General features: G+C 46.6%; 1 protein-coding gene across 1 annotated transcript in view; it reads left to right on the forward strand.

Moving 5' to 3' along the window:
• CACNA2D4 (calcium voltage-gated channel auxiliary subunit alpha2delta 4) overlaps positions 1 to 23,052 on the forward strand; it is a 125,487-nt gene that overhangs the window by 41,900 nt on the left and 60,535 nt on the right. The window contains exons 18-26 of the mRNA XM_065632503.1: positions 3,373 to 3,444; positions 7,597 to 7,658; positions 8,322 to 8,389; positions 8,528 to 8,573; positions 10,012 to 10,109; positions 12,115 to 12,208; positions 13,397 to 13,492; positions 15,538 to 15,665; positions 18,788 to 18,868. Of these exons, the coding sequence (XP_065488575.1) occupies positions 3,373 to 3,444; positions 7,597 to 7,658; positions 8,322 to 8,389; positions 8,528 to 8,573; positions 10,012 to 10,109; positions 12,115 to 12,208; positions 13,397 to 13,492; positions 15,538 to 15,665; positions 18,788 to 18,868 (745 nt within the window). The remainder of the gene's footprint in view (positions 1 to 3,372; positions 3,445 to 7,596; positions 7,659 to 8,321; positions 8,390 to 8,527; positions 8,574 to 10,011; positions 10,110 to 12,114; positions 12,209 to 13,396; positions 13,493 to 15,537; positions 15,666 to 18,787; positions 18,869 to 23,052) is intronic.

The following is a 23,052-nucleotide window of genomic DNA, read 5'->3' on the forward strand; positions in this document are numbered from 1 at the left end:
AGAGGCTGGTGGTCTACAAGAGGACAAGGACGATGCTCCCCTTCAAAGCGTCTGTCATCTCTCCCAGTATGAGTTTTCCTTCTCATGGAACAGGGAGGGAAAACACTGGCAGGAGGAAGGAAGCACTTTGGAGGGTGTTGCAGGGAGCCAGTCTGTGTGTACAATGCCCAAATGCTGTCATAATACAAAGCCAAGATAGCTTAGGAGTGTGGCAGCGTCCCGTGATGTTACCCATACATGTAGTATGTGAGATATCGCTGAAGTCACTCAACTAATGAGGTCTGCAACAAGGAAGAAAGTGCATTCAAAAAGAGACTGAAGCTTGCAGTCACTATTAATAATAGACAAAGAGGATAAGATAAAGGACTTAGACACTTGGGAAAAACAAATATCCAGAAACCACCTTATTGCACAGGTGTGGAGCTGCTGAAAACAATAGCTGACCAGAGAGAAAATATTAGAAGATACCTTTTCTACTGTCTTTAGAGCAAAATTATTAAAAAGTGATAAACAAGAAACAGCATGCACCTCATCAGCTACACATTGCCACGTTGTACAACAAGGAACCCATGTATAATGAGAAGGTAGAGAGGTTCCTCTGTGGCTGGCTTTCTTTTACTCAGAGGAATTAGGAGAGAAGAGATACTTAAGTTACTAAGTTAAGACCTGAATTTGGAGTAAGATAGAATTAGCTGTGGGACACATGCCTCTGGATTACAAGGGAAACTGCTGAGATGAATGGATCTGATGCTATAGATATCCACTTAAACAGGTAGGGCAAACGAACTGCCCAGCAAGAGGATCAAAGTAGCTGCTGTTGTTAGTGCAGGACAAGTACAAAGGGCCACACCAAAGGAATTTGGGAAGTGGAAGAGTGGCAAATTGAGAAAGGAAACACAACAGGACTGGGTGTGTAATGTGGAAAGGAGGACAAAAACAAGAGGCTTCACATGCAGTGGAACGACCAAGATGCAGGTTGCCAATGGCTTTGTGTGGGTTTGCTGGTGTCTTCTAGGAGCTCTGCTACCGTTGTAGTTTTCTCTCTCACTGGAATCACTTTTAGAGCTGCTCCTCTTGACCTAGTCTGCTATTCTACAAAAAACAAACAAACAAAAAACCAAACAGGAAATGAGAGGATTTTTATTTGCTGTCATATTTATTTGGCTAGCAGGTTCCCATCTGACCAAATAATATTGATACCTGAATGCAAATAAGATGCAAAGTGTGAGGCATCTGTCTGTAAAACTATCCAGTGGGAAAAAATGCCAAAAAGAGGCATGAAAAACAAAACTACCTTGTGTTCCTATACTGCATCATCCAGAAGAAAGAAAGGTTGCAGTCACTGAGGGTACAGAGACATTCAGTGACGTGACCGATATCTGCAGTGTGACTTCAGCAAGTCTAGAGACTCCCAAGATACACCCACTGCAGCAGAAAGCTGCCAACATTTCAACACTCAGATTTGCAGCTATGGTATTAGATCAATGACAGACTGAACATCAGTTGCAGTATAATCTCAGCAACACTGATAAGCAGCAAATTCAGACTGGAAAAATATGCCCAAGTGCTAATGATGTGTAATACAGCCAGCTGCTAAAAAGAAATCTAGAGGAGGGAAGATGGCTCTGTCTGGAAAAATACCAACAGTACTAACTGCAGCTGGGCAGCAAGGAAGTTTGGCTTGCTTGTAAAGCAACACAGGGATATTTCCCGTGTGAGGGGAAAAGGAAGGCTTGATGGATTCTCCCCAGCAGTTTAGGAGCTGTCACCCAAACAGATCTTCTTCAGCCTTGACAGAATCACTGAAGAAGAAATTAGCTTGCAAGGATGTTGAACTTGAGCGGGAAAATGCCTAGATGTTGTGAGATCCCTCAGGAAAACGGTGTACCTGCAGTGGTTTGAAACTACACAGGCAGACAGGGAAAAAGAGTCAGCAGCGCCCACTGCCAGTGATGGGGACAGCACAGACTTACTGCCCTGGAGCAGGAGAGATTGCTGTTTGGGGTGTTGGGAACACGTGCTTCAGCACACACCAGATAATCCCTCTGTCCAAGCTCTGCTGCCTCAAAAGGACTGATCATGATGGTGGCTCCCAGACACCAGGGCTGTAGTTGACTTCTCAGAGCCAGAGAATCTATTGAGGAAGAAGCAGAAAGCCTGGATTGTGGCACCAACCTACAGCCACTGCCACCTGGGGGCTGGGCACAGGACAAGTAGCATGCCTGCAGACTAGCTGGAGCTAAGGATTTCCTAGGAGTTCCAAGGAGATCTCAGATATCCACTAATTAACTTCTTTGCTGTCTTATGGGGCAGCAAGAGATGCCTGACATTCAAGAAGAAAATATGGATGAAATAACAATATCTGAACTAGACCCAGAACCCATAGAAAATGTTGCAGGCTGTCAAACTAGAATAGAGAATATGCTGTGGCTCTGGCAGGAGGTCAAATGCTCCTAGCCAAAAAGGAGTAATAGTACCAGTCAGTGTTTTGATTTCCAAGACGTGAGCCTTGGGAAACACAAGCTTTATATTCTAGGTCTGTAAATAACCCACATCAAACAGCCATAATAAACAGAACTGTGGCCTTGTAAAGCAAACGCAGTCAAGATTGGCCAGCACCTGAATGGAGGCCTGTCTCTGGAAGTAAGGAAGCAATTTGTGTGAATGAATAAGCTACTTCCCACCTTTTTTTTCTATCCAGGCTGAAGAAATAGGTTGATACACTCTGTCAGGCTGGACATAAAGTTAAAGCCTCTGCACTTGTGGAAAAATTCCCTGTCTCTTTCTTGGAAGGGACTGGGAGTCACTGTGAAAATTACATTTTGCCTTCGGAACCTGGATTGAATAAAGTGGTCTTCTCGCTGTACGCCCTTGCCATCATAGAGTCTTGCTTTGCTGTGTTAAACAGCTGCTTTGCTGCATCTCAGAAGTAGTGCTGAATACAGCCTATAATTTATAAATCGGTTTAAAAAGTGTTTAAGATCTTTGGAATCAGTCTGGGGGAGTTATTGCGTTTCTCAGGTGTCTCCTCTTCCAGGCTCTCAAAGCACTGTGTTAATGACTTTCTGTCTGCCAAAAGGTGAAGTCTGAAACTTGGACTGGCAATTTCATAGCTTCCAGATCCTTTCTTTTCGCTAAAAAGACGTATCAACAAGCTTTCAGCATAAGTCATTATTTTTCTGTCACTTATCAGCCTGACTGAACAAGCATCCTGATCACGGAGAACAGGTTTTCAGTTTAAAAGAAGCAAGAAAGAGGGGGGGGAACCTGCAGTCACTCTTTTCTGCCAGCCCCTGTACATTAAGGACAAGTGGCTCTATTAGTTCCTGCCCCACCTGGAGGCACTAATACTAATCTTCTTCACCTCTGCAGCTGAGAACTGCCATGATCAATGGGGAAACAGGCTACCTCTCTATGGATGTGAAGGTCCCTGTGGATAAAGGGGTAAGAAATTATCCTTCTGTTCAGGTCGCAGGAGGGAGAGGATGGGAAATGGATGCTGAAGAGCCACGAAGGATGTGGATTTGATGCTCACCATTTCTGAGCGTGAGGATTTTATTGTTTCACCACATATATAACACATGTGCTAAAGACATAAAATAGAGCATCTTTAGAAGTACCCTTTATACCTACTGACATTCTGCTCTTACAAAGCTGTTGGAAATGCCTCGTAGCTCCCTATGTTGTCCAGGCAAAGCCAAAACCCATGTTGTTCACTGTTTATAGTGCTGTGAAATGAAATTGAGATCTTCAAGAGTTTAAAATGGGGAAAGACTATGCTGAGCTGACCTAGACAGAAAGAGATTTGGAGACTATTTTGCTACTCTCTTTCTCTACCCAAAAGCACTCACAAAAACTTTGTCCCTCACTGTCAGAATATGATTTCCTTTATCCAGATCCAGGATTAAATTTCTATGCAAATATTTACAGACGTCTTATGAAAAGTTCTAGTGAAATGGAGACTTTAGAACATTCCCTACCAGCTCTAATGTAGGGTAATACATCTTCCCTTGGAATCAGTGCAAAATTGTCATGTACATTTATGTTCACTGGTACTTTTTCATTCAGGTTTATTTAACTCTCGTAAAGATTTTTGGCTTTCATCATTTCCTGTCAGGAAGTATTCCAGAGTCCTGCAAGTTACACTGCCCAGAAGTCTTCCATATTTCAGGAAAATTTTCCGTCTTCCATAGAAAGCATATTTTTTTCAGTAACCAGGCTGGATGAACTGCTCCCATGCTAAGACACAGTCAGCACCAATTCCAACAAACCAACTACTCACAACCACTGCTGAAATGATGCCATTTCCTCATGAAGACTCCCCTCTGTTTCCTCTGAATGGTTATACTGCAAGATGTTGTAACCAAGTTCTCTTTATTCCTAATGTTTGCAACTACCAGTCAATGGCTTTGCCCTTCCTCTCCTGGGCATTGCCAACATCTGCATTTGAAATACTTGCACATTTTTCAGTCCAAGCAGGTCAGCAACTATTTTTCTTCCCTTTGTCTCCTGTGTCAATTTCTGGTACAGAAGTGAAGCTTCAGTGAATTATTTGAGTACTGTTTCCCTGATGCTCTGTAGAGAGCATCTGTTCTCTGCAGCAGGGTATTTCTGAACAGGGAGCCTCAAATCTCCTTCCTATTGTCCCTTCAACTTTCTCTCCATCCCACAACTGCACTGGAATGGCTGCCTTGGTTTCCACGTTTCTTAGCTATTTTTACCAGTTGCCATTTTCCTACATGAATCCCATTACTTCTTTTTGTCCAGTCTTTCTAATGTTTAGGGCTGTAGGGACTTTTTCTCAGTAAGAAGAGAAATGCTGGTTTATTTTGTCTTTACCGATCACTGTATGTTAGGGCTCCTAAGACATAGTCTGTCTGTTCCTCTCACTAGATCTTTTTCCCTCCGTGCCCTGTTGTTTACGATTTCTTTAGTTTACAGTATTGCTGCTGGTTCTCACTCCACATCTTATTTAAGCTCATTTTAACTGATTCTTTAGAATAAAATTTCCTGAGAAGCTGTTTTAAGTGCTTTATATAAATCCAGATACGTTGCATGTCCTTTATTCCCTTCATCCATTATCTTTGTTATTCTGTCAGAAAAGCAATCAGGATTTTCCAGCAAGATCTACTCTTTGTAAGTCTAGATTGCTTATTTCTCTAGCTTAACCTCTTTCTCTGTCTCTGTGCACTCACAATAACATTTCTTCTGAGTCATCCAAAGATACCTTTTTAGTTCCATATTTTAGAGACATCTTTATGCCCTCTTACCCAGGGAAAAAAGATAACAAAAAGTAGCTTTGGTAAAAGGTATCATCTGTGTTATTCTGCAACTCTGCAAGCGTTATGAAGGATAATAGGAGACTGAAGCTGAGAATGTGACAGTTTTACTATTATCAGAATACCCACGGAACGGGGACCAGAACTGAAACTTGGCAAATCCCACATGTACTCTGCTAAATGATGAAGCAGAGCAGTGGTTGAAACAAAGGAAGTGCTGACAGAGCCTTGAAACAAAGAGAATGAGGCAGCCAGGTGGCAGAGACAAGGGCTGAGTGAAGGGGACAGCAATTATTCTGTCAGCCACAAACGTTGATTCCCCAGGTTGATCTCAGGAAGGTATGGAGAGCGGAGTGAGACAGAAAGGGTAAAATAAGGATCAAAGACAAGGGGCAGTTGTTAGAGATATCTGGTGGCAGAAATGCCTTCGCTTGCAGCCAGGGTACAAATGGGTTGTGGCCGTGAAAGCAAAAGAGCAAGGACACAGGTAGGAGCTGTGGCAAACCACTGATAATGGCACTAGCCAGGAGTGACAGCCTAGTGCAGCGACAATACCAAAACTGGAAATACACGTGTTCTCAGGCCACAGGTGCTGATAGTCAGCCATCCTACCCTGCGCCAAAGGTGCCCATTGTCTTGTCTTCTCCCTTGCTCTGTGGCACAGTCCTGCCTGATCTTCCTCAGCCCTGCTTGGCTCCAGAGTGCCTCTGCTTCTCTCTCTTCCCATGGATGAGTGGTGGCACCTTCAGCTGTCTTCAGGAGGGCTGGCCACCCAACACCTGCCTCTGTCCAGAAGGAGATTTGGTCTCCCTCCCACTACCCACCAGTGCTGAGTGGCTGCACGTGCAGAAGAGGGACAGGTCAGGGGAACAAAGGAGGAGCAGAAAAAAGCCCTGCTGAAGAAAAGGGTCTCAGAGTAGTGGCACTAATTTCTACCGCATCTTTTCCCTCAGGGGCGGGTCTACAACCCCTGGTCTCCTTCCCCGTGCCTCAACTTCTCCACCATTACCTCAGACTGGCAAGGAGAAGGAAGCTTACTACCTCTTGTACCTTTCCCACAGCTACCGAAACATCACCAATGCCATGCTCCTTGGGGGGTATCACAGCACTTTGGGAGCATCTTGTCCCAGCAAAAGACCCTGTTGCCCAGTAGTACATGATCGCCATGCATGGAGAGAGAGGGGAGGGGAGAGGTTGAGCCGTCTGCCACCTCCTCACTAATAACCCCCATCAGCCCATCCGCTGTGTACACAAGCTCAGGGCACATTGTGGAGCTGGCACAGGTTCACCCTTTGTGCCTCGCTCCACTTCCACTGCTGCACAGCTCCAGCAGTTTACAGCAGGCATGGCTTCCCCTGGGGAACACTGAGTTTTCTGTGTTCACTCCCTGTCTCCCACACACATCCTCTCACCTCGTTTTCAGACTAAAGCTGGGATTTTAAACATATTAGGGTTCATATACTGGCATAAAGGTTGGATAGAAATTTTCCAAAAACTTTTCTCCTTTGGAAAAGCGTTCCACTGAAATCAACACTTTCCTACAGGAAAAGGCCAGTCTGGCAAACAGTTGAAGTTTTGAAGCAGCTTTCAATAATCTGAAATGTCTTCAGTGGAAATGTTAGTCTGAAAAAAATGTTTTCATGTGAATCAAAACAGCTTGGATTTGAATCAGCACTTTTTTTCTATTCGAAAACGTTTTTTTTTTTTCACTGATTTTTTTTAACAAAATTGGAACATGTCACTGTTTTGTCCCAGTTTGGCATGAAAGCAAATGTCAGGAATCTCAGCATTTCCCACAGGAGTGGGGAGATTTGGCCTCAGTTGCCCACCCACACAGTGGGTAGGTTTGCCATCCTGCCTCTCCTCCGATTCCCACCTCTCCTTCCTACCTGCCCCACTGAACCCCATTCTCCTGCTCGGGATGATGATGATGTGCAAAGCCATCAAGGTTGCTCTGTATAGCAAAAGACCAGCAGGGCCCTAGCATGTTGGCTCAGAGGGTGCGAGAGTGGGACAGCAGCTTCCCCCCAGCCCTCCCCACAGCCTGTGCAGGAGCCCTAGAGCAAAGAAAGGCTTAACTGAAGCCCTAGATGGAAACACAGAGTGGCTGCCTGGATCCTGAAAGTCACAGGCTGCTGAATATGCTGAACACTGCACATTCATCCCTGCCTCCAGCCAGCCCTAGCAGGGTGTGAAGTGCTGGTAATGATCCACTGCTTTTGCTTAGCCCTGGGGACGTATATCCTGCGTCCTCATCATCGCTATGCTTTGGTCTGTCAGATAGTCTCTCACTTTCTTATTCATGCTCTTATTCCAGAAACGAGTTCTCTTTCTCACCAATGATTATTTCTTCACGGACATCAGTGGCACACCCTTCAGGTGAGCAAGGACTCACGTGACACCAATGCAGTGTATCAGGAGTCTGTCATCAGGGACAGCAAATCGGTCCCTTTTCTTCATAAAGCTGGCTACAACAACTGCTTTCTTTGTTTCTATTGACATTAAAATACTGTTTGGGGTCAACTCAAAAGGAATATTATGATTTGCCTGAAGTTCCAAGTCCAAAATCTGTACCTTAGGTGAAGCATGTTGTTTCATTTCACAGAAATGAGACATCTTCAATTTTGGGTTCTACTGAATATGTTTTATGTTCTGGTGTATGGCTCTAAACAAAATATTGTTATAAACTGAAAATGACAAAACATCACAGGAGAAAGCAAGCTAAATTTTTTGTGTGTTTTTCTCTAGCTGAAGTGGTTTGAAATTGGCACAGATTTGAGAAATGCTGTTTTTGACTTGAACCTACAACATTGGCCAAAGATATTGTCACCAAAAATGCCTCATAGCTCTACAGACAGGTTCCTTAACCTCTTGTGCTGAAATCAGATCTCACTTAATCCTCTTTTGATGATGTTCTTTTCTTTAATAGCTGTGGCGGGAGTTAATGTCTTTAAGGGTTGTAATTGCGAGAAACGCAGTGTCATGTTTAGGGATTACATCTCTCCTTGCTGACGAGCCCTTTGTTTTCCCTCCTGCCTGCAGCCTGGGTGTTGTGCTGTCCAGGGGACACGGGGAGTACATTCTGCTGGGGAACACTTCAGTGGAAGAAGGTAGGTTAATACGAAACAGTCACGCTGTCCCAAGGGACTTGGAAGCTACTCTGCACTTTGCTGCTTCACTTCACCCTCACAGCCTGTATCTGCCTGCCTGCTACCTACCTGAATACTCTGCGTATTATCTGGTTTCAGGTTTGCACGACTTGCTCCAGCCAGACTTGTCCTTAGCGAATGAATGGTAAGTGGAGGGAATCCTGTCTACGACACAGGACTTTGTCATGAGATTTTGGCAAAGCTCCCAGCAATTTGGCTTGACTTCACCACCTTCTGTGGCCTAGAGAAAAAAAGATGTTCATGGGCTGTACTTGCAAAGACCTGATTGTCTCCAGGCAATTCAGTTCCAGCTCTTCCTTCGGGAGATCTCACCTAGGCCTGGCACATCCCTCTGCTAGGAAACATCTCCTGACAGTTATCCTCAGTCTTCTGTGCTCAAACTCATTTTGTTCTTCCTCACATTGCTCAGAATTGTGCTACAAAACCTACAGTATATCAGACCTGTCAGGAAATTTTGTTTCAAGCTTAGTGAGAGATTGAAATGCTTTTTTAAATCCTAGCTTATTTTTGGTTGGCATTCTCTGAACTGAGGCTAGACCTAATTTCTAAGGAACATGGAGGTGATTTATAACCTCTGTTCCAATAGCAAACATAATTTATGGTTTTGCTTGGTTTGGATATGAAATAGGGTGAAGCATGGCACTTTCCATTTATTGCTGTGAGGTTTGGGATTTTCACGAACCCAACATTCAGTTACACTCAGGCGCATGAACCCAGCCTGTATCAATGCCAAAATAACTATATTCAAGAAGCCCCGCAGCCCTTCACACCTCTCATTACACTGTCAAGTTTCACAGGCAGCGCATTTGAGACACAAGCAGTGACTTCTCCTTCTTCCACTCCTGACTTGGGGTGTCAGCTTACCACACTTTACATATTCATTTCTCTCAGACGCCTCTCATAAATCATTCCTTTCAGCTCCTTTATGAGTTGTAATTCTCTCTTATAACCCCTTCCTCTTTGTTGTCCCGACAATGAAGCAGTCAAACTTGGAAGCAGGATTAGAAGACCGGTTTGTTTTATAACACATTTGTAATACATTCTCCCACTTATCCCCAAACTGAGTCCTGAGGCTCCCGCAGCTGTATCCCTTTGGCTTTTGTTGCCACCATGTCATACTGCAAGCTCATTCCTCATTTTGTTTATCTGCTCCCAATCCAGTTTTACTCACATTCCATGTGACTGTATGCTTTTCAGGTCTCTCCATCACATTGTTATTATTTATACAGACACAGGTACACATCTTAAATAACATGTAATACAAATGACTGCTGGAAGGGTTTGGGACTGCTACGTTGTGTTGTGAGCTTATGTTGGAGAACACAACAGCAGCCCCACTAAGCGCAGCAGTCAGACTAATTGGTGTTTGGTTTATTGGTAGGGTTTGACTTATAGCCAAATTGTTAGATTTTGAGTGGGTATGGCATGCAGCAGCAGCAAAATCTTTGCAGCCCAAGCTTTCTCAATGAATTTTTGTTTGCAGTTGTTATTTTCCAGGAGCCATTTGCTTGATTGTGGCTTTTTTCTTTGCCCTTGTGGTCTTCCTCTCCTCTCCCCACCAGGATTTACTGCATCACTGACATTGATCCGGACCATCGGAAGCTCAGCCAGCTGGAGGCTGTGATCCGTTTCCTCACTGGAGAGGAGCCTGACCTGGAATGTGAGTCCCAAGCACCAAAAGGGCCTTGCTGGGGTTTTCCTGAACCCATCACGGGGGAGAGGGGACTGTGACAAATTGGTTGGTGTCAGATTGAGTTCCTGTGGCACCTGCTCACACAGGCAGGACTAAGCTCAAGCCCAGATTAATTCACATGTGGAAATGAGCTGAGGTTCCACTTTCTTGTCGCCATCAGAGGAATTTTTTTTTTTTCATTTCAAAGCTGTCAAATAACTCGGCCTTATTGAAGGTCTCAGCACAGGAAATACTGAAAGGTGAAAGGGTTGAGAGGAGCTTGGTGGGGGCTGCACACCACGTTTAAGACAGACTGACCTGCTGGGCTAGAGGGAGTGATGGCAGGAGGAGTCAGGAAAGCTGCTGTGACTACTCTGCTCCCCAGGGCCCCAGCCAGCATCCTCTGAGGGCTGCATGGTGCCATCCAGTCAGATGGGTTCTCCAGAACAAGGATTATTAATTCTGTTTTGCAAACACAACTGGTAACTGATTTGGGGAAAAAATTGATACAGAACAATTCTCTTTCCTGCTCCCCCTCCTGCTCATCCCTTTCACCAGTTCCCATTCTCCAGGCCACCTGTAGCCACGCAAGCAGCTGATATAGCACCACTACAGAGTGGGATCTCTGTCAGGGAACAGAGGTGGGCAGCTCTGCATGGGAACTCCCTACAGCAATTTAGCTTTAAGATGTCCTTCAGCCCCTTCACTCTCCATGGCTTCAGATCCCTTAGTTGTGCCAAGTACAAGCTTTTGCATGTAATGCTCCAGCCAAGAGGCACAAACCTTTGGCATGAAAAGGGAAATCTCTTAAAACTAAACCCAAATGCAATCCAATAATTGTTTCTCTCTTGCACAGTGTGAGCAGACCCCTCCTGGCTGTCCTTGGAGGAGGCTGAAAAGAGAAGATGTACGAGTTGAAGAGGCCAGGGAGGAGGAGGAGGAAAGTTTCAGGAGAGCTGACTATGAGAAACATGCAGATTTGGAAGTGCTGTGAAGGAAAAAGAAATAGGATTTGGGATACATCTTAGACATGTAGGGCCTGGGGAGAAAATGATGTACTGGTGAGCTCTGGTTTTGAGGTCCGAATGACAGCAAGGATGGAGAAGTGGACTCTGACAACTGTGACAAAGAGAATGAATGTTGGGAGAACTTGGGAGAAAATATTAGGGGAGACCTGGGACCTCAGCCTATTAAGTGGGGGCAGAAACACTGAAATGGGGCAGATGGGTGGCTCCATCTCGAACTGCACTGAAAGGAGTGTATCTGCAATACAGTAGCCATAACACTCTCACAGCACGAAATGAATGCAGGCAGGGCAATACAGAAATGAAGCAGGTCAAATAAATGGGATCTTAGAATATGCCATTTAGTACGTGGCATATTTGAACCTTCCTAAACACCTCTCATCCCAGTCCAGGCTGGACTAGACTGGTAGCGTGGTAGACCGGCTTGAGGATCTGAGGGAAACCAGGACAGGGCAGTGTTTTGTGAGATTTACAGGAAGAACAGAGGGGTGACAGAGAAGCCAATGAACACAATGACAGAGTAGAAGCCATGAAGAAGTCACTAGGGACTTTGAAGAAGCTTCTTGAGTGGAATGGAGTGTCTGCTACCCTTCTACAGGGCATCTAGAAGAAAGGTCAAAGCAGGGATTTGAGGAAATGGTTGTGGACAGCCTCTTCAATCAAGAAGAAGGTCAGAGTGAAGGCCTGATGAATAATTTCCTTTGAAGTCAACACTTTCAAACCCAAATCCCTTCCCCTGAATTTGCAGGGGAACCAGTCTAACAATCTTAGCAGTAACATCTGTTCTTGCGCTCTCTGCCATCGAGGGTGGCATGTCCTGTGCTCAGCCCTGGAAGGGGAGGCCTCTTTTTGTGCTGTTTTGCTTCGCTGCCCTGGGTCAGCCAGATGCTCCATAATAAAGAACTTTCTAAGACATTTAGGGAAGGGCATGTCTTTCTCTCCTGATTCTTGTTCTCTCTTCTTCTTAGGTGATGAGGAGTTGGTCCAGGAAGTGTTGTTTGATGCAGTGGTCACTGCACCCATGGAGGCCTACTGGACAACACTAGCTCTCAATATGTCCACGTAAGTGTATGAGAAATAAATAGGAGTAAAACACCACTGAGGATGCATTTCCAGATGCTATGGGCTTATGCAGTGCCTGAAACAGTCACAGATGCTTGCACAGCATATAAGAAACTTCAGAAATAGTACCAAAAGCTGATAGAAGTAGCTCAATAACTAGAAATAACTCAAAAAGTGTCTCTCGGGAGTGGACTCCAGTAGGTTGGGCCTTCTCAGAGGAGCCTTTAGTTTGGTGAGTTTGTCTGAGTATCACTGGAGGACAGCAGCGATCCAGATGTGTCACTGCAAGGGGTGTTCAGCACCAGTTCTTTGCAGCACCTGACTCAGATGCACTGCATGAGTTTGGTGTCTCAGGGCACCCTTACCAGCAGCAAAGGGAGTTTCATCTTGTCTCTGTTGGTGATGCCTTCACATCGAGCCTCAGGAAGCTCAGGCTGGCTTCAGTAAACAACTTCCTACTTTATTATTACCAGTGAGGCACCTATTGCTTGTAGTATCTAGTACCACATCACAAGATCTACTTTCAGCAAACAACATGCTACTTAGATGTGTGGCCATGGGACTCCTGCCCCCATTTTGGTTACCAGCATCGCTGCCACTAACAGAGCGTGAGCCAGCAGCAATCGTGCTAGGACACCCCATTATCAGTGCATCTTTAAACAGCTACACCAACACTCTCACTCTTGCTTTAAGGCCACCGCACTGCAGCCAGCTCTCCACCATGTAGCTGTCACATCTGTGCCCTTGATGCCTCCAGCAACAGGAGTCCAAATCAATCTACTGCTTCGGAGTCAGTCTGCTACCCTGCCCCTCCTGCACATGTCTGAGACAGCTCTTCTCTCTCTGCTGTCCCTCTCCCTCAATTCAGCTCCGTGCAGGCAGCCTGGAGCAGGGCTGGCAGGAGGAGAAGAGCTTATGGCCTACCTACAAGAGAGCCAAATGACCAAACATTAAAGATGTGAATCTAGGTACAAGTCTAATTCTGACAATTGTTAGGCAGTAACAACCAGTTGCTGTTAGCAGGTAGGACCCAGTGTTTCTCCTGGTGTAAATGGGTTATACTGCAAATGAACTTGGGACCACACCTCCAGATGTGGCTACTAGTTTGAAAGGTCCTCACCCTGGGGCAGGGAGGTGGCTGCTGCTCTGAGAACCGTTTGCTTCTGCTTGTGTGTTTCTGTTCCACAGGGAGACTGAGTCAGGTGTTGAGGTGGCATTTCTGGGCACTCGGGCTGGACTCATGAGGAGTGCCCTATATGTTGGATCTGAGAAAATTTCCAACAGGTAAGTCCCTAAACTGCATTAAGGGGTTTCTCTCAATGACTCTGAACAGAAAGCAAGAAATCACCACCAGCCTTAGAAATGTATTTGGGAAAACAGAAACAGAAAGCAAGGGAGCAACATGATAGTATTAGTGCCGATTTGCAGAGTCAGGGTAAGGGTCCTTTCTCTTGCTCTTGTCCTTTTGAGTTTTTCTTAAAACACTGTCCCAAAGTGCATTCATTTCAGTGAAAACCTCCAATCATTCCCTGACTTTTGTCAGCTAACAGAGAAAATGTCCACAGTTACCATATATCCCCAGGACCATTTTGCAGTGCAGAGGCTCTGCTCTCCAGCGCCCTGGTGACATTCCAACTTGGCTAGGTTTGATATTTCTGTCTCAACTCCTTTTCCAGGTTTGTTCTGTTCTACCTCTTACATAGACCACATCGCAGTAGTATCCCAGTGCCTTCCAGTGAGGCATTAAGTGATGTGACTGACATCTGTCATATATGATTCATCCTCTTGTTCTCTCCCTCAAGGCAAATGTGTGTGTTCAGTGGAGGGTTTTGACATGGAAAGGGTATAGTTTGCATTTCTGTGGCTTTTCGAATACGCAGGCTGGCGCATGCTGCTGTAAGAAAGGACAGGTCACAGAGGCACACCAGCAGATGGAACAGAAGGGGACAGTGTCGGTGGTGGTCCTTAGCTTTTTGGCAGCTGTTTCACTGTCTCCGAGCTCCCCAAACACGAGTCGTACATTCAAGCCAGAGAGCTCTGCTGTACCTGAAAGGTGACACGTTTTTGAGGCGATTTGGATTAAAGTCAGAGTAGTCATGTTCAGGCAACAAGGAAGAAAACTATGTGTGCTGCGGGAAGCCAATATGATGATTCCCTGTCCCCCACTGATCATCAGGAGCATCGTTCAGTGCTTTTAAGCAGCCGCAGCCACCACACTGCAGTGACAGACCCCTTGCGTGTCACACGAGAGGCGCTTCTGGAATCCCCTGAAAGGAAGGAACGGTACAAATGAGTAATTGTCGTTACGTCAAAGTATATAGCAAAATGACAGCCTGAAAGCAAAGCGGGTTTGTCAAGCAAGGCAGCAGGGACCCCAGGGAAGCCAGCGACCTGGTTTTCACGAGGTGTCCCCTGAGCACCCACTGCCTGTCTTGCCGTGCCCTAGGGCCTCGTCCTCCTGCCCTCAGGAGTTCCCTCAAGTACTTCAGCCCCTGCATCTCCAGTTCTCTATTTAGCCACAGCAGCATCGCCTTCCATTTGGGATGTGTTTTGGCGGGGTTTTTTTGTCTGTTTGTTTGGGTTTCGTTGTTGGGTTTTGTTTCCTTTTGTAGGGAGACTGTCTAATTCCCTTTTCTCACCCGCTTCCCGTTCTCCCACGGCCACTAGCAGCCTTCGACCGGCCACACGCCAGCTTGGCTTCCCTCGCCCACCCGCTCGCACCTACCGTGCCCGGCCCTGCCCCTCGCTCCTCACGGCGCAACCTGCGCGGCCTCCGGCGGACGCCTTCCCTCCCCCCTCCGCGGGCACAAGCCCCGCGCCGCAAGCCGCGACGGGCCCCGCCCGGCCGCCTGCGGGACCCCCGCCCGCCTCTGTGGCCGGCGGCGGCGGCGCCGAGGGCCTCGGCCGGGGCAACAGCGGCACCTGGCGGGCGGCCGGCAGAGGAGCGGCCGCGCCGGCCCCGGGGCAGCGGGGAGCGGGGCGGGGGCGCCGCCGCCGGCCCCCCGGGCGCTGAGGGGAAGTGGCGGCGGGGGAGCGGGGGGGGTCCGTCCTGACCCGCCCGGCTGGCGGTGGGAGCGCTGAGCCCGTGCGGTGTCCGCGTTTCGGTGGCGAAGGAGGCTTCACACCCCGCCCCCCCCCGGCAGAGTTCCCGGGGAGAGGGGTGCACCACGAAGACCCTTGCGCGGCTGGGTCACCCGTGGGTCCCCGGGCTCCCTCCGTGGCAGAAGAAGCCCCAGGTGATGAGACGCAGGTGATGCGCCCAGCCCTGGGGAGGGCTGCTGCTCCTCTGCACCCCGTACAAAAGGCTGCCCTGGGTTTTGCCCCGGCAGGAAATTCCTGACGCGGAAGGACAAGGAAAGCATCTTCACCATGGACCACTTCCCCCTGTGGTACCGCCGGGCGGCCGAGCATCCCCCCGGGAGCTTCATCTACAGCATTGTTTCAGAAGATGATTCAGGTAACCCCAGCCTGAACGCCAGAGCAGAGAAGAGAAAACCCTGCATATCTTGTGTCCCCTGCCATGCCAATCCCTTTAGTGCCACCTCTTGAGTAGTAGGAAGTGCTGAGACCTGGCTTCTTGGCATTGTCTTTGCACAGGGGTCATGGCCAAGATATGGGAACTGGACACAGTGGAAAGACAAAGCTACAAGCTGTGGAGAAGGCAGTCAGGGCTGTGTAACATCAGGTTGCAGAGGAGATAGTGGACACATGGAAACACAGGGCCTTGGTAGACTGAAGGATTTAGGGATGCGGGGCGTGCGGCAACAGAAAGTACTTCCAGGCCTGGAGGACATCATGGGCTGTGGGAGGGGGTAGGTAAAGGTATTACAGAAGGATTAGACACACAGGTATGACCAGGGAATATCGTCAGGCATACTGGATGATAGTAACAGACAGTGTAAGAGTTTAGAGGATATCATTTTTTCCATCATCACTTTCCATGATAGGAAAGGATGGGCTTGTTATGGAGGGCGGTGGAGGAAAAGAGGGAGAGGCTTTTCCATAGCTTCCTCTTGGTGAGGGTATCTCATCGGTGCCCTGTGTCCTTCCCATCATACTACTAGAATATGGCATCTCTTGCCCAGCTAAGGAGCTCAAACACAAGAGGAAAGCAAAGAGTGAGTGACTTTTCAGTATCTCTTGCTTAGAGTGTTGGTTCCTGTGAGTTTTCAGGGCCAACCAGGGCCTCCTCAAAGGCTGGAAGAGAGCAGAAGAGCCTAGAAAGAAACAATCAAAACAAAATACACATGTGAGACTCCTACACAGAAAGCAGAAATCCCTTCTGTGCTCCTCCCTGGCCCTTAACACTCCACCTCAGTCACGGAGCTCAGCACTTTAGCTGTTAAAGCTTTTTGTGGCACAGCGGTGGGAGGCTCGTGGGTGGGAAAGCAAGTAGCAAAGAGGAGAAAACCAGACTGGGAGGCAAGAGATGAACCAGGAAAGGGATGGAAAGAGAAAATACTTGAAATCTTCTACAAAAGCCTCTCTCTGCCCAGTATCCTTACATCTCACTTAAAAGGCAAATGTGGAGAGAAGCAGAGCATTGGCAGGAGGTACATTTTAGTCCCCTGCATGCCATGGCATTTACTGTTTGGAATAGAGTGTAAGTTAGAAAACCAGTCAGTGACACCTTGTGGGGCTTCCTAAGGCAGGCATTACCCTGGCCCCAGTAGTCACTGCTGGCTAAGCATAGGGATTGTGGCTTGATGTGACTTTTTTAGAAGTCACAGGTAGTTCTGCAGAGATAAAGACAAAAGACAAGCAGCTGCTGCTGTTTTTTGATTACATGGCTATCGGTCAGAAGCTTCAACCAAGTCCAGGGCCCCATTTACCTGAAAACCCTACAGGCACACTGTAAGAAGTAGTGCCTGGCCCTGAAGACCTTATGTGCTCTGAGCTGTTGGGGAGACTGTTTGTGTCTTTAGAAGTGAACAGCTGGGCTTAGAGAGACTGTGATCCATGAGATCACACAAGATGCCTGTGAAGAGCCAAGAAATAATACTCGGTGCCTCTGAGACACAGTGCTTCACTGTCAGAGAAAAGTCCAGGCCTTTCTTTGAGATGCGGTGAAGCAGGGTTTCCCCACCTTTTGGCCAGAGCAGGCCACGCAGTTTCTTAAGAAATTTCTGATACTTTGATGCCAAAGTCCCCCTTTCATATTTTCCATGTTACTCAGTACATGCCTGCCCTGTGACAAGGGGTTTTCATGGCAGATGCACTTCCCATCACATAAAAGGGAAGAGCCCATAGACCTCCCAGTTGGGGAGGAAAACAGCAGGAATGGCTGCAGTTCCTTAGAATAATTTATCCAGGTCTCCTCCTTCCAGAGTCCAAAAGAAAAAGCTCTGCAAGTCAAGTAGAACTTGCAGCCCAGATCTCTCATGTGTTTAGTGTTTTTTGTTTTGTTTTCTGGAGGTGCTAAGTGTATTTTGTTTCTTTGTCCCATCCTAGGAAGAACAAGACATTTGGGGTTCACCATAAAGGCAAGGTCAGGCTCAAGGCATGTGAGCTTAAGTTGGCTGGGTATTTGTTTCACAAGGGCTTTACTATTTCTGATATCCTTGCTTCAGTCAAAAAAAAAAAAATGAGACACTCTAGGCTAGACTGTGGTATACACCAAATTGTGCTCTGGACACAGTGGTCACCATCTAGAATGATGAAGGCAGAAATGGAAAGCAGTAACAAATGCTGAAGCTCTTGGGAAGGAAAGAATCCATGACCCGTCTGTCGGAGCAAGAGATTTTTGTACAGCATGCAAGGAGAGAATCATCTGCAGGCTAAATCGATCATGCTGACCTTCAAACTGTCCCCTGGCAGTTCCAAAAGAGGTGCCCCAGCTGAAGCTAATCTAATCGCTTTAAAAAATACAGAAATGGAATCTGTCACATGGGCAATTGCAGGCTGAAACAACTGCACTAACAGAGGGGAGGTGGGGTTCAGTTGCTTAAACCTATCCAGCCGTGCTATTTTAAATGCCCTGTGGGAGCCAAGAGATCTGCACGGGGCTGGCAGATGTGACACAGGACCTACAGGATGCTTAAAGCAGCAGCTAAAGGATAAGCAGGAGACCCTGGAGCATAACAGAGTTTAGGCAGCTGAATCTATCCCAGAAGACTTTGTTTCTAAAACAGATGCACCCTGGAAGTACCTGGAAGTGCTGTGTCTGTCCCTCCAGCTTGTAGTGCTGGCCTGGCTTGGTTAACAGAGCTAGAGGTTAACTTGGCCTTTGCTGTGCAAGAGACAGTGTCAGAAATACCTGTCTGGTTTCTCTGCCTGCTGAGTTTGGCTGGTGCAGGAAGCAGAACAGCCTTCTGGCCTAAGAGAAGTTCTACATGCCCAAAATTGAGGAGGCCAGTCCTTTACAAGTCACACTGAGGATGCTGCTTTTATCGTGGGGCATTATTTAGGAAAAAAAAAAATCTACTTATTAGCCCCTTAGGTTGCTTATGTGTCTTGAAAGATGAAGTCCTCCAAACCTGCAGATTTTTCAGGGTTGAGGCATGGATGTGATTTTACTCCTGCATTTTACTCCTCTCTGGTGGTAAGCTAACCAGGCCTGCTGCATTTGTTTCTTAACAGAGGGAGGTGGCCTGCCGAAAGTGGTGACAGTGAGCACGGCTGTGGCGGTGTCTGTGGATGGGAAGATGGGTATTGCTGCAGGTAGGACATGCTCGTTTCTCTTTTTATCTTGAATGAAATGGTTGCATCTTGTATTGAGAGTGGGAGCTGAGAGCTGTTAGCTTGTCATTCAAGGGAAGTGACGGGAGCCACAATAGCTTGTGATGTTGAAAACTAGGCTAAACAGAGAATATTAGAACAAGCACTGAATGGCTGATATGCTTTTGAAAAGGAAACTAGCTGTTTGAATGGAAGCTTCCCATCTTCAATGCTGGTGAATTCGTGAATTGAGTCTGTTTCCCTGGAGCATGAGTAGGTTGAGAAGTCCATGCAGGTTTTGAGCCATTTGCAGGAGACGCTTTTGGTTTTGGAAGAACAGCATGTTCCTGCATCTCCATCATTATCTCAGCTGAAAAATAATTTTTGCTGCTGAAATGGGCTTGTTGCTGGATTTCCAACTCAGATGCATAGAGCGCCAAACTTGTCCTTGTATCTGAGCTTTGAACCCGCTCTGGCAGACCTTCATTAGACTTTGCATCTACTTTTGGAAAATGCATAGAGCACATTATTTCCAACAGAACCTCAAAGCTTGTAAAGCTTTACCATTTTCTGCAACAATTGCTTCAGCCTTTGCAGAAGTACAGTAAACTCAGAAGTGAAACAGAACAGCCATTTAATGAAACAGAGCAATGTTAATAACGTTGACATCATATCCAACTTAAACTCTCTTCATGGGAGTATTTGGGTAAGAGAAGACGTAGCTCAGTGGAATTTTTTTAGACCTGGAAGCACTGACTAAGGGAAGAGGTTGCTGGAACAGGTAATGGAGTAATTATCACCAGAAACATGCAGCGATGCAAAGCTTCCTGTGAAAGAAAGGTTAGTGTTAATGGAGTCCCATATAGTAGAAGGAAATACTGAGTAGAACAGATACTGAACTACAACTTTGAGTTTCCAGTTATATGGTAATGTCTTTTAATTTTAACAATAAAGTCAGTTACACTTTCCTTCTGTACTGAGTAGCATTACAGTAGATGTCTAGTTCTCTAAAGAAAAATTGTGCTATGTTTATCTCATCATGAGAGTGTGCCAATTGTTATAGGAATACCCAGTAGAGAGAAGGCCATATTGCAAATACCTTCAGATCAGAGAGTAAAATGTTGCTTTTGCCTAGGCTGGGTAGGACACAATGAATGGTCTTCAATCTACTAGTCAGTAAAACTATGGCAGTTTCACTTCATCTGATGAAGCATTCCTTCATTTCCAGGCTTTCAATAACTCCCAGTTGACAGTGGTACTCTGTATGTATCAACTGGGCATTGAGAAAGTATTAAAGCTAAGGGAGGGGTGTTATGAAATAGCATTTTTCACTAATATACCACCATTTCAAACCCAAACAAAGCCAGAAAATTATTACGAAGTCTGTCCAGAGACCCTTGTGAAATAGAGATGGTTTCAATAAAGTTCATGTTAAGTAGGTGCTTGGGTCATAGAAACTGCTCCCAAAACTGATGCTAGCTGACACTTATGAATACACCCAGCAGAGGATGAAATAGCACTGAAACTATACCAAGGGTCTCTTTGCAGCACTAGATAATTTTCCTAAGCAAGAATTTGGGAGGAGAAAAATAGAAAAATCTTTTTTTTTTTAAGATTGCTTTTCATGGTTCTTTTCATTCCGTTTCCTGACCTGTGAGTTAGAGCAGAGGCACACAGTTTGTCTGGCACTCGGCATAAATACAAGGAGGGAAACTTCTGGGTGGAAGAGCAAGAACAAGTGGCAGGAGGATCTACCCCTGACAGAGCCATTCTCTTCTGTCAGCAGCACTTTTCACAATCCCTGTGGAGATTTCCACCCCCTCAGTTATGCTGAATGCTGAATCAACTGTCTGTGTGGACATGCTGTGAAGGAACAGGATCCCCTGCAGAGGGAAGAGGAGGGTGGAGAAACCAGCAGAGGACAGGGAAAGTAATCATGTTAAAACAGTAACAATAAGGTAAAATTTCTGTCATTTGTGGAAATGATACAGAACAAACCAGTTTCCTCTCTGGTAACCACAGAAGTTGAGACACAGAAATGAATTCTCAATCACTTTTGTTCCTTAAAGATAAAGATACCATAGTCCCTGTCACTAGAAGGCACATTAGGCAATCTGACCACAGGTATCTCCTGCATACTTCCACATATAGTACGTTCAACTGGGTGTTCTTCATGCCACGTTTCTTACGCATTGAGGAAAACTACCAATATTTCATCCCAAGTATGTGCTGCAGGACAGCACTGAGAGAAAGAATTTCTTCCAAATGATCCAAAGTCCTTCAGGCCCCCAGCTGTAGCGCCCATTGACTTCAGCGGGAGTGCAAGGGTTTGCTGATGTGTGTTCCGTCTGCCGGCTTGGACATAGGTTTACAACATGTTTTGTAGATTTCAGAGAGCAAAAAGGTATTACATCTATATTACCATCTGCTTTGTTTCCAGTAGTGACTAGGTTCATCGTCTGAATCTTCCATAACACAAATAGTGGTTAAAAACAAAAAAAGAATTGTGGTCACACTACCTATTGCACTACTGTTCGATCTTAAGGATGGCAGCTTCGAAAGTAAGGATGTAGATCTCTTTTCATCCCTCCTCACACTAATATAACCACCCTGAGTGGCTGGGACCTGATTCTACGGGACTTCACCCCACAGCAGAGGCTGCAGCACAAATGATGCTGGGCAGTGCTGTAACACCGTCCTGGGTACAGGAGGGAGGTAAAGGAGGGAGAGCGAGTGGAGATGCAGCAAGAGGCAGTCAGAGCAGAATGGGATGCAGATTGTTGTTGTTATTCTGATGGCATCAGCCCTTAGTGGGCTTGATAACATATTCATTTAGAATTAGGATATTACCAGTAGTCAGTTTGGTACCTAGCACTGCTTCCCAGAAAGCCAAATATCTGGGTAGGCTTGTAGTTTCTGGGTAAATGCTGCTACAGTTCTGTAAAAAGGGAACAACACGGGCTTTTTAGTGCCCCTGTAAAAGTGCAAGTGGTATGAACTGGCCTGTCATTCTGCCAGTGATTGTTACTGTCATTTGTTTGACTTGATGGTGCTGGGGGGGATTTGTAAGCACTCTGAAATGTTCACTATGCATGCAGCGAAAAATTAAGTTCTAGGATTTACAGCCATGCCTGTGGGGTGGGAGCACCCCCAGTGCCCCCATGGGGAGGATGCCAGTGACAGGGAGCGTTGGGCCCCTTGTCTTCTGGCAGCTGAATGGCAGTCCCCAGCCAAGGTGGAGAAAGGCAAACTGGTAAAATCAAATGTCCAGAAGATGACACAGGCCTGGATGCTGTCAGGGTGTGAGGGAGCAGTCAGCTGGGATTAGAGAGCAGCCAGGCTGGAGGGCTGAGAGCAGAGATGGAGCTGGGGGGAGAGTACAAGGGCCTCCTTCCTCCCCGTTTTGGTCTGGCTTAGCTCTGTAGGGAGTCCTAGAACAAGTCTGGGGGGAGGCCAAGATGCACCTCTCACTGTTGGAGATGCTGCTCCACAGAAGGACATGGGGGGAGGTCACCAAATTGAGGAGGGAAAAGCAGTGTCCTCTGCCCTGCCCTCTCCCATTTTCACCCATCCCGCTCCTTCCCCTGTGGGCCAAGCCCTTGATCTGGGGCATGAGGGGGACGCACAAAGGGTTTGAGGTGCCTGCAGGTCTCTCAGAGGACATGGTGAAGGCAAGGCAGGGTGCACGTGTGCGAGTGTCATGGAGGCACACCAGAACCAAACCAGGCAAATGATAAACTCAAAACAAACTTTATTCTAACCAAAATTGCTTAGCAGAAAACCAGCTAGAAATGGGATTTATCCAAAATCATTCAATACTCCAATAACATTAAGCAACCCACAGACTCAGCTGGGATCTTATTACTACACATGAACACACAGGAATTCAAAATGTACACTCACTCCATGAGGACTCTCAAGGGCAGCCCACAATACACAGTCACTCGCCAGTCAGGCGAGGGTGCTCAGGGGTAACCCACAAGGTACAATTACTCACCCATCAGGCAAGGGCGCTCAAGGATAATCCAGAATATATGATCACTCACCAAGAAGACAAGGGCACTCAGTCCTTGAGGAGTTTCCTTGGGCAGCATCCCAACCCAAGGGGAGAGTCCCTGACTGCAGACCCACTGCTCCCAGGAGGACCAGCTCAAATGGGATCTCCAGAAGGGCTCCATTTATAGCCT

The sequence above is a fragment of the Caloenas nicobarica genome, chromosome 1 (genome assembly GCF_036013445.1).
Source record: "Caloenas nicobarica isolate bCalNic1 chromosome 1, bCalNic1.hap1, whole genome shotgun sequence".
Lineage (NCBI taxonomy): Eukaryota > Metazoa > Chordata > Aves > Columbiformes > Columbidae > Caloenas > Caloenas nicobarica.